The sequence below is a fragment of the Pteronotus mesoamericanus genome, unplaced genomic scaffold, assembly GCF_021234165.1.
Source record: "Pteronotus mesoamericanus isolate MK-2021 breed Mesoamerican mustached bat unplaced genomic scaffold, CSHL_Meso_final contig_94, whole genome shotgun sequence".
NCBI classification, from domain to species: Eukaryota; Metazoa; Chordata; class Mammalia; order Chiroptera; family Mormoopidae; genus Pteronotus; species Pteronotus mesoamericanus.
This window is the reverse complement of record NW_026555285.1, coordinates 52,685,219-52,700,619: the sequence shown is the minus strand read 5'-3', so window position 1 is coordinate 52,700,619 and position 15,401 is coordinate 52,685,219. Positions and strand designations below refer to the sequence as shown.

General features: G+C 51.9%; 1 protein-coding gene across 1 annotated transcript; it reads right to left on the bottom strand.

The window, feature by feature from the left end:
• Nucleotides 1-786: 786 nt before the first annotated feature.
• Nucleotides 787-14,713, bottom strand: USP18 (ubiquitin specific peptidase 18). The gene is made up of 10 exons (XM_054586700.1): nucleotides 14,476-14,713; nucleotides 13,516-13,612; nucleotides 9,393-9,538; nucleotides 5,186-5,265; nucleotides 4,744-4,890; nucleotides 4,039-4,134; nucleotides 3,458-3,625; nucleotides 2,855-2,986; nucleotides 2,484-2,533; nucleotides 787-1,017 (listed from the first exon to the last, which is right to left on the bottom strand). Exons 1-10 carry the CDS (start codon nucleotides 14,534-14,536, stop codon nucleotides 972-974), a joined length of 1,023 nt encoding a protein of 340 aa, XP_054442675.1. The 5' UTR covers nucleotides 14,537-14,713; the 3' UTR covers nucleotides 787-971.
• Nucleotides 14,714-15,401: the final 688 nt, after the last annotated feature.

Genomic DNA, 15,401 nt, shown 5'->3' with positions numbered 1-15,401 from the left:
CCATCCACCCTGCCACCCCCTTCTCCAGGCCCTGTCTCCAGCCCCCAGCAGACTCATTCCGCCAAAATGGCACTGCCCCGCTTCCTTTTTGAAGCCCTTCAACAGTCTCTACTTACCCATTAAATTAAACCCAAACGTCTTCATTCAGTTAAAGACCTCCATTCAGAGCTGCGCCTACCTGCCATCTTTACCCCTCACGCTCGCTTTCTTGGTTCGAAACCAGGTTCAGAGACGACCTTTGAACCTGCAGCCTGGCTTTCCTTAGCCGCACCAGTGAGCGTGCTGCTCCCCGCCCGAGTCCAGCCCGCAGTCTCCTCCCGCGGCCCCGCGACTGGGGGGGTTCCCTTCCTTCCAAGTTCCTAGAGTGCAAAGCCTCAGCAGCGTGTGTATTTTGATTGCTACCCATTAAACTGCAAACGCCTTTTGAGAGAGAAAACTTTATTCACCCTTGTGTCCAACATGCAATCTCATGGAGAGTGGGTACTCAATACACATTTGTCACATAAATGAGTACCAACTGTAAAGCACTTGAGTTTTATGGAATTATCAGGTTTTAAAAATTAAAGAATATATAGATAGAAGTGATACACAGCCAATACATACCGGTACTATCACACTAGTTGTAAAATACTGAAGGACTTCCCCACCATTGCCCCTTCCCCCCACTGCTGGCAGATCACAGCCCCCTGAAAGCAGTGGACTTCCTCGGTAACAGAAGGGGTAGCCTCTTGCACGGCAGGGAACCCGCAGGGCCTGCCCCGCCCACGAGGTGGGAGTGTCCGTTCTGACTGATCAACTCCTCCACGTGATGGTTAAATATTTTTAAAATGACCCCTGATTTTAAATAAAGTTTAATTATACAACTTGAAAATAGTGCTTCTCCTCATTCCAAAATCTCTTAAAAGAGTAGATTCAAGAACAGAAAAGGAAAATGATACTTTCTCAGTCTCTGAAGGTTTGGGATACATCCACTAAGACTCAGTCTTCATATAAACCAGAAGATAGGCAGTTTCCCTCCTAGAAGAAAAAAAATGCAACATTATAGCAGAAATGAACCATTCACAGTTAATTGATACATTATTAACTCACAATAGGATAAAGGTCTGCAAACTTTCCAGGTGGTTGGATAAAGTGTTCATCTATCCATCACCTCAGAGAACAAAACACCAGACCTGGGAAATAACCACTAAATAGCAGTTAGTTAACATCTAGATCAGGAGCTGACAAAGTAGGAACCGACGAGTCAAATAAATTTAATTGGAACACGGCCATGCTCACTCTTCATGTAATGTCTGTGTCAGATTTTGGCAACAAGGGCAGAGTTGAATAGCTGCAACGGAGACTGTGTGGCCCACAAAGCCTAAGATACTTAGTCTCTGGCCCCTTTTTAGAGAAAGTTTGCCAAACTCTGATCTAATTAATGGGGGAGGGGAGTAGCTGACAACCAGGAAGTGACAAAGAACGAGCACCCATGGCAGGTGCTTATAAGAGAGAAAAGGAAGATTGGAGGAGGATTTCAAACACAAACTTCACCTAATTCTTTATTTTTCAAATGATCTGGACGACCTCTGCAGCTGAAATCGTCTCAAGTGTCAGCTCTGGCACACAAGGCCACTCCCAGCCCAGAAGCGCGGCTGGGAACACTCACGAGACTCCCATCCGATTCCACAGCTCTTCTCTTTCCAGCTTCCCTTCTATATATAGGTACTCGTTTTAAAAAATAGTTATTGCTATTCACTAAATACAAGCCACCGCCCCAGACAAAGAAAGAGGGAAAGAGTGACCCTTGCCCCCAAGGGTTCATGGGCTGGAGTGAAACTGACGCAGCAGTTACAAGACCGCATGGCCCTTTCCACAGAGGGGGGCCGCTCAGAACGCAGCGGGGGCTCACGGGAAGCCCCTGCAGATCGGCCCGGGGCGATCAGGGCCAGCTTCGCGGGGCAGGGGAAGGCCACGCGCATAGGGGCTGAGGCATGGCTGGGCCTTTGCCTGGGTGGTCAGTGCAGAGAGAGGGCCACGGGCCAGGACCGGGGCGCGCGAAGCCACGGAGAGGACATGGGGGGTGTGGGAGCTACTTCCTCTTCAGCTGGGGCCTTAATTGTGAGAAAATGGCTCTGGCCGGGTGGCTCCACTGGTTTGGCTGGAGCGTCGTCCTGTACAAAAGGCTGTGTGTTCCATTCCCAGTCACGGAACATGCCTAGGTTGCAGGTTCGGTCCCTACACGGGGACCTACGGGAGGCAGAGGATCAATGTTGCTCTCGCTCTCTCTCTCGCTCGCTCTCTCACTCAAATCAATAAAAAATCCTCGGGGGAAAATTGATAAAATAAACTGTGAGGAAATCATGGTAGAGCAGGATGGTATGACAGAGGAAGCCAAGCAGCAGTTACACAAATACGTCGGCAGCGGAACCCACGAGCATTTCGGCAGCAGCAAGAATGCTGCACAAGCTCATCAGGTTTCCCCACTCAAACAGGTCTCTTACCAGCGGTAGCTGGGATGTCCGTAGGTACACCGGATGTCTTCCCAGGACACCTGAAGTACACAAACATGCAACATGAAGCACCAGGGAGGACAGGGTGCTACCGTCCGCTCCTCCCTCCTCCCAACAAGGCTGCCTGGGACCTCCCCAGACCCACGGCATCTACCGATAAATGCCATGAAGCAAAGTGTCTTCTAATGCCCTTGTCTCTCTGTTTAAACTTGGTTATGCTCCACCCAGAGCTCTGACTTCATGTCTCTAACTCTTCTTGCTTTCCTTGCGTTCCCCACAGAGCCTGGAGTGCTGGGTGTTGCTCGGGACAAGCAGAGGCAGCTAATCTAGGGCAAGAGGCAGTTTTGGAGGCTGTTGCTCACCCAGCAAACACTGGAGTCGTTGAAGCAGAACCACCTTCCATCCACAGAGCTCCGGATGTAGGCACAGTAATGGCCGAAGTCAGCCAGCCCGACATGGGCAATCACAGCAAAGAGCTCATACTGCCCCCCAAGCTGGAAAAACCGAAGACACAAAACAGCTCACCCATCGCCCCTGCTTTTCAACCCTACTTTAGAGTAAGGAGACATTTCCCCACATGGTTACCCAGCGCCTACTCCCTGCCAGGCCTGCTGCTTCACAGGGACCGGAAAACAGGCCCTGACTTCGAGAATTGCACTGCTACATAAGCCAGAATTAGAATGCTGTGTTTTACACCAGATGGAATTACAGGTTAATTCAGGAAAACCCAACTTTTGCCCAAAAGGAAAAGGAACACCACCTGAGGAAAGGCTGAGGAGCTGGGGGAAGCTCTTCAGAGAAGACAGGCCTGAAGCGACCCTGCAGAATGAACAAGACTGGCAGACAAGCCGTGGGAAGGGGGCACCCCTGAACGTGGGCCCAGAAACCGCAAGGGTTCCACAGCACAACAGTGCAAAGCGTCCGTCGGAGGACGTGGAGTCCAGGCAGGACAGGGGGCGCCTCACCTGGGCCTCGGCACTGCAGAGGGCTTCCTCGGTCAGAAGGACCTGCCGCAGATCCAAGCTCTCGGGGAAGTGCAGGGAGCTGCAGAGTTTCTGTGTCCGTGAATTCCTGATGGAGAACCGCATGAGGTGGACTGTCAAAGTCTGGGGCAGATGCGTCAGCTTCAAGGCCTGCGGAAGCAAAGCCGCTATGGAGAGGAAGCCCTTCAGCACTTGTTATGGGCAGGTTCAGGGACATCCCACAGCAAACATGCAAAGAGGGAACCAGGGCCACACACACAGAGCGGGGCCCCCAGCAGCTGTCAGCTGAGAAACGGAGGGCCTGAGCCGCCTGCGTTCAGGTTCCGGTTCACGCCCAGCACCTGCTCTGGGGCCCAGGGACACCATGGAGTCTGCACAGGCAGCCAGTCCAGCCTCGAGGGAAAACTCGGCCCCTGCCTCCGCCCCTCCCTTCTCCTTCACAGGCAGCTTCCCCCAGGAATGTGATCAGAGAGCCCCAGGACCCCTGGACCAAGTCGGCGACTGTGGGACGGGTCTCCCAGGGACTGCCTCGGCCTTGGGGAGTCCGTTTCAGGGGGGAGTACCTGTTTCCCGCCCGTCCTCTTCCCACAACGCTCACAGAAGCAGCTGCTCTCACCGGGCAGCAACCTGGGCTGGAAGAAGCAGCGAAGGGCTTCCTCCTGTCCCAGGAGAACAAGAAAACAAGCAGGGTTGGTGTCCCCACCTCGGGCACAGCCGCGTCCTGCAGTGGGGCCTTCGCTTTCCGTCTGGTGCCTCCGTGCCCCTGGCGGTCGGGCCAGAGCGGGGCCCGCGGCACGATCTCACAAAGCACCTACTGACTAGAGGAGAGAACAGGACAGGGTACCAGAAAGTAGAAATAGGAGGGAAAAAAATCAATTCAAGGGAGATCTTGGCCAGAGCCATGCACAGGAGACAGAAATGATATTGTAAAAGCCAAGCATGAACCACAAAAGCTCAGTTACTGAACTAAGGAAGCAAGAAGGTGAGGGGTTCACAGAAAGACATTTTATGACACGTAGACACAGGCAACAGAGTGGTCATCACCCCTCTGGCAGAAACAGAGTGGGGGTAGCAGGAGGTGGGCAAAGGGGGGACAAGGGGGAAACGCGGGGACGGAAAGGGACTTTGCCTGGGACGATGGGCACACGGTTCCACACAGATGGTGTTCACTTGAAACATGTACGGCTTTGTGAACCAATGTCCCCCTATGAATTCAATTAATTTGAATTTATGTGAGAACAGGAAATCCAACGAGAGAAGTCCCTTACCAGCGTCCTCAGGGGATTTGAGTCCGAATCGAAAAGAGAAAGCGGGAGGGCGAGCATGCTGCTGTTCCTCCTGCTCTCCGCGCCACACTCAAGGCACACGAAGGTCTCCTGGGTCCGGATCGTGTACAGGGCCTGCAGCCTCTCTGCCTGCGGGAGGAGGGGGTGGTCAGCGAAGGGCACAGGCAGCCGTACCGAGGCCGAGCCAGGATGGTTTCCAGGAGCTGGAGCCACCAGACAGCAGCTCAAGAAACGGCAGCTACGGATGCTCTTTGCTCTACATAGAAAGGTGCGGAACGACGACCCTGATAATATTATGGAATTGTGATCAGCATTGTGTATGATTTTCTCTTTTAATCCTCCCTACACATCACACTCACCACTGCTGAGGGAGCTACAGGAGCAGCATCTTAAACTCCTGGGTGTTCTCGTTCTAGAATCTTACCAGGTCCGCATCCGTGATCTGGTCCTTAATTAGGTTCCAGACTGTGAGGTACAGTTGAGCAGCATCATGCTGGACGAACACTGGCCAAAGAGAAAAGCCACAGCCCAGTTAGCAAGTCCTCGAGGGCACTGCTGACGCCCCGGTGCCTGGACGCACACGGACGCCCGCCAGCCTGCACCGCCCTGCCTGGGCCCGCTGTCCACTGGGTGTCAGGTGATCCAAGTGGAAAACAAGCTTGGGACTGATTTTTGAGAGCTCCTCTTAAGACTTAAAATCCAAGTCTTCTGTCCTCTGATTTGCCACCCACCCTACTGGCCTCCACGCAGGGACACAACCAGAGGAAACCAACAGTCAATGGTGGGTTCTCCCCTGTCTGTGCCAAACCAACACGTGACTTGGACTCCTCTGGCCACTCATTTCTCTGTGCCTTTATGTATTTATTCGTTTCCCTAAAAACTGAGCAGCTACTCAGTCCTCGTATATGGCCCAGGTCCTCCCCAACAGTGTCCAGGAGAAGAAGAGAAAGGACCGCCACAGAGGCCGGGGAGGCGAGAGAGGAGCAGGGGATTCTGTACGTGTGACAAGTGGATGTAAAGCAAAAAGCGTAAGTGCCAAATCCTAGGAAAGAGAGCTAGGAAGGCAAAGAACATGAAAACACACTGAGGACTATCTTACAAAAGGACAGATATCTGCCAAAACACAAAGACATTGCAAGAAAGGGTAATTATTGTATGTGCACTAAACATTCCTATCTGCTACCTCAACACCATTTTATTTCCTTCATGATACTAATCACAACTTGTACTTAATGTTTTGGGGTTTTGTTGTTGTTTTATTTTTCTTTTGGCCTGTTTCTCCTCTAAACTAAGCTTCACTGAGGCAAAGACCCTATTCCTCTCGTCCCCACATCAACACCAGCACAACACCTGGCCCTTAACTGATAAATACGTCACAGCAGGTGGATGGATCGACGCGTCCATATTCTAGGGTGATCATCCTGAACAGCAGAGCCGAACCGATGCTGACACAGCAAAATGGAAACACAGTCTGTGCTCATGGATTCAAAGACTCAACATAGTTAAGATGGTCGTATTCACCCAAAACAATATAGAGATTTACTGCCACACCCATCAAAATGCCAATGTCATTTCTTAAAAACATAGAACAAAAAACCATCAGATTTATAATGAACCCAAAAGACCCCGAATAGCCAAAGCAATCCTGAGAAAAAAGAACGAAGCTGGAGGTATCATAGTCCCTGACTTCAAACTATGCTGCAAAGCAACAATAATCAAAACAACATGGTACTGGCCGAAAACCAGATACACAGATCAATGGAACAGAGCCGAGAGCCCAGAAATAAACCCACATGTATATGGGAACATAATCTGTCACAATGAAGCCAAAAACGATATGGAAGTTCCTCAAAAAATTAAGAACAGAGTTACCATATGACCCAGCTACTCCTCTCCTGGGTGTTTACCTGAAAACCTCGAAAACACTTATTCACAAAGATATATGTGCCCCTGTCTTCATTGCAGCATTAGTCACGGCGGCCCAGACATGGAGCCAACCAAAGCGTCCTTTGATGGAGGACTGGATACAGACAGCGTGATGCATACACACAGGAGAACACCGTTCAGCCACAGAGAAGACGGAACACTGCCCTTTGTGACAACACAGACGGACACCGAGAAGAGCGTGCTAAGAGAGTTAGGTCGACAGATGAAGCTAAGAACCATGTGGTTTCACTCATACGTGGGACACAAAACTGAAACCGAGAAACGCAGGCAACAGTCTGGTGGGGACCAGAAGGCAGGGGCCAGGAGCAGTAAAGAGCAAAGGGGTCAAATACGCGGTGACAGAGGGTGGCTTGACTTTGGGTGGTGGGCGCACAACGCGAAGTACAGATGACATGCCACAGAAATGCACCCCTGAAACCTCTGTGATCCTATTAACCGATGATACCCCAACGATTAAAAAATATAAATAAACAATAAAAAAGAAAACTTTATCCAGCAGAGTTGTCCTTCAGAAATGAAAGAAAGATAAACACTTTCACAGACAGAGACTAAGGAAGTTAACCGCCACCAGACCTTCCTTATAAGAAATGCTACAAGGAGTTCTTCAAGCCATTTTGAAACTTCCCACAAAGAAAAGCCCAACCCAGATCACTTAATTATACCAAACATTTAAAAAAATTAATATCTATTCCTTCACAAATATTTCCAAACAACGGAAGAGAAGGGAACACTTCCTGACTCATTCTTTGAGGCCTGAATCATCCTAATACTAAAACCAATAACATCACAAAAAATTACAGACCAATATCCCCTATAAATACAGACAGAGAAACCCTTAACAAAATACCAGCAAGCTGAAACCAGCAACACATGAAAAGGGTTATACACCATGACCAACTGGGATCTATCCCAGAAAAGCATCATCCAAAATTCAATCAAGGTAACACCACATACTAATAAAAGACAAACCGCATGATCATCTCAACTGATGCAGAACAGGATTTGACAAAATTTGACATTCTTTGCTAATGACAACATTCAGCAAAATAACAGAATAAAACTACCTCCAGCCAACTATGAAAAGGCCAACTATGAAAAATCAGTCAACGTCACACTTATTTTTGAAATATCCGATGCTTTCAGATCAAGAACAAGACAAGAGTATCTGTTCTTACCCCTTCTATTCAACAGTTCACAGGAGGCACTAGTCACGGCAATGAGGCAAGAGAAGGAGATCAATGCACCCAGACTGGGAAGGGAGAAGTAAAAGTATCTCTATTTGCAGATGACATAATCTCGTACATAGAAACCTCTAAGAACTCTACCAAAAAAGTATTAGAACTAATAAATTAGTTCAGTAAGGCTGTAGATACAAAAGCAATATACAAAAACCAAGTGTATTTTATATATACACTGGTAATGAACAACCTGAAATGAGGTTAAAAAACGAATTCAACTTACAATAATATCAAAAAATACTTAGGAATAAATTTTGCAAAAGAAACTCAGGACTTACACACTAAAACTAAAAACCATTTCTGAAAGAAATTAAAGAAAGCCCAGATAAATGAAAAGGCATTCCATGTTCATGGTTCTGAAGAGTAAGTATTATTAGAATGGCAGTGCTCCACAAGTCGATCCGCAGACCCCGTGTGATCCCTATCAGAACCCTAGCTGGCTTTTTCTTTTTCTTTTCTTTTCTTTTTTTTTTTTTTTTTTGCACACAGATTAACAAGGTGATCCTAAAATTTGTATGGAAATGCAAATAGCCAAAACAATGTTGAAAAAAGAACAAATTTAAAGGACTTACACTTTCCAATATTAAAATTTACTCACAAAGCTATAGTAATCAAGACAGGGTGGTACTGGCATAAGAACAGACATCAAGATCAATGAAATAGAGTTAGAGTCCAGAAAAAGACACCTACTCTTATGATCAACTAATTTTTAACAAGAGTATGAAAACAATGCAATGGGGAAAGAATACTCTTTTCAACAAATGGTGCTGGAACAATTACATGCCTAGATGCAAAAGCATGAAGTTGGACCCCCTACCTCACACCGTTCACAAAAGGTAACTCAAAATGAAACACAAATCGAAATGTAAGAGCTAAAAGCATAACACTCAGGAGAAAACAACAAAGATTTGTGAGTGGCTGCTAATAGGTAAGGGGCTTCTTTGGGGGAGATAAAGCGTCCTGAACTCAGATTGCCACAGTCACACAACTCTGTGAATCTACTAAACCTCTGAATTGCATATTTTTAAAAGAGTAAATTTTAAGGTATGTGAGATTTAAAAAACTAACCAATTTAAGAATTTTCTCTTGTAGAACACAGATTCTCCTCCTTAATCCCCTACCCTGCTTTCCTGAGGCGCCTGACCTCCAGCTGCATCAGCTTCGAGGAACCTCTTCGGCTTCGCTTGTTCTACGAGAGGCGGGGAGGGCGAGCACGAAGGTGGCAGACGCAGGACAACGCCTGCTGTGTGCCTGTGAGAACACGGGCTCTTCAAAGGGTTTCGGGTTGACACAGATGCCCCCAATACAAGGGGCTCACCACCTACCAAATGTCGTTCTTAGTCCGTCTCCTCTCCTTCCTCTCTCTCTGCCCCAACCCTCCATGCGTCTCCTGCGCCCGCCCACCCGAGCACCAGGCCCCGTCCGGGGCTCGGCAGGCTGACTCACCTGGCACCTTGTGCTTCCGGAGGCAGCACACAAGCTCCATGGGCCGCACCGCTTTCTGCCGGCTGTCCTGCATCTTCTCCAGCAGCAAGAGCAGCTGAAAGGGCAGGTTCCTCCACTGCTCTTCCACTCCCACGGGCACTGTCAACCTGCCGGGAGCAACGGCCTGAGCCCCCTGGAAGTGTCAGCAGCTCCCACACTTCCTCGAGGGGCTTCCAAAAGTCTCCACATCCAGGCCACTCTCCGAACTGACGAAATCAGAATTTCAAGGGGTGGAACCCAGTTACCCAATTTTTTTCAGTGTCCCAGACAATTTAAGATTTCTTCAGAATTTTTTAGAGAGAGGGGAAAGCAGGGAGAAAAAGAGGGAGAGAAACATCGATATGCAAGAGAAACATGGATGAGCTGCCTCCTGCACGCACCCACAACCAGGGACCAAACCTGGAGCCCGGCCGTGTGCCCTGACCGAGAATCGAACCGGCAACCTTCCGCTTTCTGGGACGATGCCCAGACGACTGAGCCACACCGTTCAGAGTGGCATTTATATATTGTTTGAACTTAGGTGACTGTGTAGTCCAGAATGTGCAGAACAAGACTTTTCTCTGGTGACCTTTGGAAGAAAACTTCTGAAAGTGCAGGTCCCTGTGGGCTTCCAGCCGGAATGCAGAAGCCGGTGGAAGCTGCACTGGCATTCCTCCCACAGCCACATCCAAATGATTGTGCAACTAAACCACGGACCCACCACCACCCAGCTCCGCCTGAGACGGCCTGCAGCTGGAGGTGCCGACGCAGCCGCGCCGAGACTGGCAGGGGGGGCAGACACAGAGTCGGCGGAGGCCACACCCACGGTGGCGCTTAAAAACCAGGAGCGATGGCTCGACTGCACGGGTGCCCCCGGGGAGCGAAGGGCCCCATTCCCACACGGCCACCAAGCCCAGGGTTCCAGTGGCAGGAAGAGGAGCCCTCACAGCTTCTGGCTGTGGAAGCCCGCGGAGACTGCGGCTGGTGGCAGCAGAGGGCTTCGGGGGCCTCAGGGGCTCACAGAGCCGCCCACCGGCAGACCCCTACCCAGGCTCCAGCAACAAGGCAGCAGCTCGAAAGGCGCCGGGCACACACAGGGGGAACTGAAGTATCTGGCGTTGGGGTGGGGGCTGGGAGGGCAGCTTTCCCCAGACAGAAGTGCTGGCAGAGGCCGCTGCCCCTCTCAGGAGCCCCCCATCACGAAGCCGCAGGCGGGCCCCACACCCGAGTCTCCATCCGCCTGCTCGCACTGCTTGTCCCGCCCCACTGATTCCCTGAGACCCTCCCCACCGAACCTGCAGAATCGCCCACGCTGCTTCCAGTGGCTTTCTCACACCGACTGCCGGTCCTGGCGCACGCTTCAGACTTCCCTAACGTCTCCGAAAGGCTCGCAAACCCCGAACAAGCAGCATCTGGCCTTGGTGTGCAAAGCAGCCCCAAGCCCAACACTGACAGCAGCCGGCCTCGATCACAGCTTAGGGCCTCCCAGGCACCTCCAGACCTAGCACAAGGGGCAGCCACCTGCACCTCACATGGTGGCTCATGCCAGGGGGCCCTGGGCAAGGCAGAGGCAGCAGCTGACCTTGGCCTGCACCTCCCGAGAGGCCCCAGAACCAACACATTCAGTGGCCGGATTCAGACCACACCAGAGCCCCGCCCCGCCACCTCCCCAAATGTCACACCCAAACCGCAGGTGCCAGAGCCAGGCTGAAGGGGATCCGGCTTTGTAGGGTGAGCCTCTGTGCCACAGCCGCGGCCGGCTCTCGGAACCCACCCGCCGGAGGGCCAACGACTCGGCGGGCCAACAGCAATCCAGGCAGAACTGCAAGCGGGAGGCACGCACAGCCCACACCAACAACACACCTAGGGCGCCTCACGCAGGTGACTGTGGAGGCTGTGTTCTGAGCTCCCCAAAACACCCATTATACACAGCCACCTGCCAAGACCACGCGACATGGCAGATCTACCTAATACAGAGATGCGCACAGGGAGGCCGCCAGAACGGGGAGACGAAGGAACACAGGCCAAACGAAAGAAAAGGACAAAACTCCAGAAAAAGAACTACACAAAACAGAGACGAGCAGCCTACCAGCTGCAGGGCTCCAAACACTGGTTGGGCGGATGCTCAGTGATCTCAGTGAGAACTTCACCAAAAGACAGGAAACATAAAAATGGAGATAGAAAACATTTTTAAAGCAGTCAGAAATTAGGAACACCTAACTAAAATAAAGTATACATTAGAAAGAATCAACAGATTAGATGAAGAAGAGCACTGAATCACCAATTTTGAAGATGACAATTTTGAAAATAATCAGAACGGCAAAAAAAAAAAATTTTTGAAATGAAGATAGTTGAAGGGGCCTCTGGGACAACATCAGGCACAACATCTGCATTATACTGACAGCAGCCGGAAACGGAGGGACAGGAACTGGAAACTTACGTGAAGACATAATGACAGAAAACTTCCCTAACCTGGTGAAGGAGACAGTCACACAAGCCCAGGAAGCATAGAGTCCCCAAAAAAAGGATCCCAAAGAGGCCCCACACCCAGACAGACCATAATTACCAATGAGATGAAAGACAAGGAGAGAAAATCTAAGAAGAAGCAAGACAAAGGCAGTTAGTTCCCTGCAAGGGAGCTCCCGCAGACTGTCCGCTGATTTCTCCACAGAAACTTTTCAGGCCAGAGGGACTGGCAGAAAACACTGAAAGGGGTGAAAAGCAGGGACCTACGACCAAGGTTATTCTGCCCAGCGGAGCTGTCATTTAGAATCAAAGGACAGTTAAAGGGCTTCCCAAACAAGGTAAAGCTAAAGGAGTTCATCACCACCAAACTGGTATTACAAGAAATGTTAAGGGGACTTCATCAAGAAGGAGAAAAAATAAGATTAAAAATATGACAATAAAATGGCGATATCGACCTATCTATTAACAACTACTTCAAGTGTAAATGAGTTAAATGCACCAATCAAAAGACATCGGTGGCTGAGTGGATAAGAAAACAAGACCCTCACGGATGCTGCCTCCAAGAGACTCACTTCAGATGGAAAGACACACAGAGATGAAAGTAAAGGGGTGGGGGAAGATTTCATGTAAATGGTAACAGAACAATCTGGTGCAGCAACATTTACGCCACACAAAATGGACTTCTAAACAAAGGCTATATAACAAGAGACAAAGAAGGACTCAGCAACTCTATTTCTAAATATTTACTTGAAGAAACCCAAGACACTACCTTGGAAAGACATCTGCATCCCTATGTTCGCTGCAGCATTATTTACAAGAGCCAAGACGCGGAAGCAGCCTAAGTGCCCGTCAGTAGAGGAGCGGGTAAAGGAGGGTGGTACATCCATACAATGGGCTATCGCTTGGCTGTTAAATAAGGGTGGCAGTTTACCGTTTGTGACAACGTGGATGGACCTAGAGGGCAGTATACGAAATGAAGTCAGTCAAACAAAGAAATAAAAATACCGTAGGATTTCACTCATATATGGAATCTATAACACAAAATTACAAAAAAAATAAAAAAAAACCACCCAAAACACTCATAAATACAAATAATATTTTGATGCTTGCCAGAAAGAGTGGGGTCGGGAGGGACAGGTGAAAAAGTAAAGGATTAAAAAGTGCACGTTGGGGGCTGGTGGGGCTGAGCAGACTGAGCACCGGTCTCGGAACCAAAGGGTCGCCGGTTCGATGCCCAGTCAGGGCCCAGGTCTGGGTTGCAGGCCAGGTCCCCAGCGGGAGGCGCGAGAGAGGCACCCACGCAGGGTTGTTTCTCTCCCTCTCCCCCTCCTTCCCCTCTCTCTAGAAAACAAACCCTTTTTTGGAAAGCACACGTTGGCAGCCACCGAGCCTCCCTGGGCTGTGCAGTGCAGCCCAGGGACAAGTCCACCATGTGGGATAATTGTCTATGGGGTCAGGGTGGCTGCTCTGTAAGGTGCATGGATCTCTAACCGTGATGTGGAACATCTGGAACTAACGTATATTGAATGTCAACTGTACCTGAAAAATAAGTTATTTTAAGAAGTCCAAGTCACTGAAAATAACACTATTTGAAAACATAACATAATATACGTGTTTATAGCCTGGGTAACAGTCTCACCTCTTCAGGATCTGGGTGAAGCCCTCGTTCCTGATCAATACCTGGATCAGGGAGTTAAGGCAACAGGTCTGTCCCACGTTGTGCAAACCAACGGGGCCTGTAGAAAGGAGAGAAGGCACTGAGGACAAGGCCGCGCTAAGGGAGATGACAGAAGCGCCTGTTTCCCAGGAGCCTCCTTCAGGACAGGGATCCTTGTCTGTGAAGCCCCCTCAGAGGCTCAAAGAGCCTGCAAGACCCGGCGGAGGGGAGATGCAGCATGAACTCTGCAGGGTGAAAGGGCAATACAAGTCCCCACAGTCCAGGGCAGAAGGAGAGGTGGCACAAGATACGGTATCACTCGACATCACACGCGTAGGAGCCGTTGTGGTGAGAACAGAGAAGTGGGAAGCGTCCGCGCGGGGAGAACCGCGCCCTCCGGACAGAGAGTCACAGCGGGCGCCCAGGGCCCAGGGACGGCAGCGGCCCCTGACCGGGGAAAGGCTGGAGACGTGGGAGCAGAGCTTGTGGGAAGAGTACCTGCGACCGGCACTCGCCTGCAGAGGGTGGGGGCTGAACGGGCCCCGCGAGGAGGTGGGAACCCGACGGGCAGGTTCCCTGCCCGCCCCGTCCCCCACCCCACGCCTCGTCCCAGCGCGGCCTGGGCTCCGCCGTCTAAGCGGGAGGGAGGCCCACTCCTCTCCGGGGGCCTGAGACGGGCGACAGGAATGAACGCACGCGCCCCGAGGCAGCAGCAGGTCACCCCAGGGGCGCGCCCCGGCGCGCAGGCCGCGGCCAACGCTGACCACCCGGCCTGGTCCAAGGCGTCCCCGCGGGCTCGGCCACGTTCTCCCCCCAGCGAAAGGCGCAGAAAGGGAGGCGCCAGAGGTCGCCGGCCTTTCGCCACGAAGCCCTCCGGCCCGCGGTCCGCGGGGAGAACAGATGGCTCTGCGCGGCCGGGCGGGGGCAGGGGATGGTACTGACGGTGGGGGCTGCCCAGGGCCGCGAGGCGCGCCGGCGGCTGCTCCGTCTTCTTCTTCTTCATGTCGCCGCTCTCCTGCCCGTCCTCAGCGGGGTCCGCCGCGGGTCGCTGCGACTCAGCCAGGGCTGGTGGACAGGTGTCCTCAGGGGCCGAGGCGCCCTGCCATCCGCGGCCGCTCCAAGGCCCCCGGGTCGCTGGCCGGCCGGTCCCCAGCGCGGCGCGGCCTCACCTCGCGGACGGGCTCCCGGGCAGCCTGGCGGCGCCTGTGGAAATGAGCACAGGCGTCAAGGGCGAGGGAAGAGCAAGGCGCCTTCGCGGGGTCGGCGGCGGGGCGGGAGGGACCCCGCGCACAGGGCTCGGGCCGCACACGCGGCTGACGCTGCGGCTCCGCGCGCCAGACGGTGCTCACAGTCTCAGCCCGTTTGACCGAACAGAGGGACACAACCTCGATCCATTCACACCAGGCGGCTACTGCTCCGTTGACTGTTGTCATTGTTTTATTCGACAATTTAAGGAGAAGTGGTCAGTGCGCTGACTGCACGGTCCAGTGTCGCCTGCGCGGAGATTCCTGCAGCGCCCGGTGCACCACGCCCGCAGGTGCAAAACCGCCGCCGGCCCGAAGCTGGAACGGACCTGGCTCCGCCCCCGCCGCCCGGTCCAAAGTCTCCATTCTCCACTCTCCAGCCGCGGCTCCCCCACCGTCTTCCCACCCGGGTTCTCTGTTGGGGCAGGAGGCCCAACCCTCGCCCAGGGAAGACGACCAGCGGCCCGGTGGCCCCCGGCTCCCTGCCCGGCCGCAAAGAGCCGCTGGGCGGCCGGGCCTGTGCTCACAGGCGCGCCCACTGTTACCTGCGCCCTTGACTCCCAGTGTAAACAGTGTATGTAATATGATGTAACATAAAATAATAAATATAACATGTAATTAATA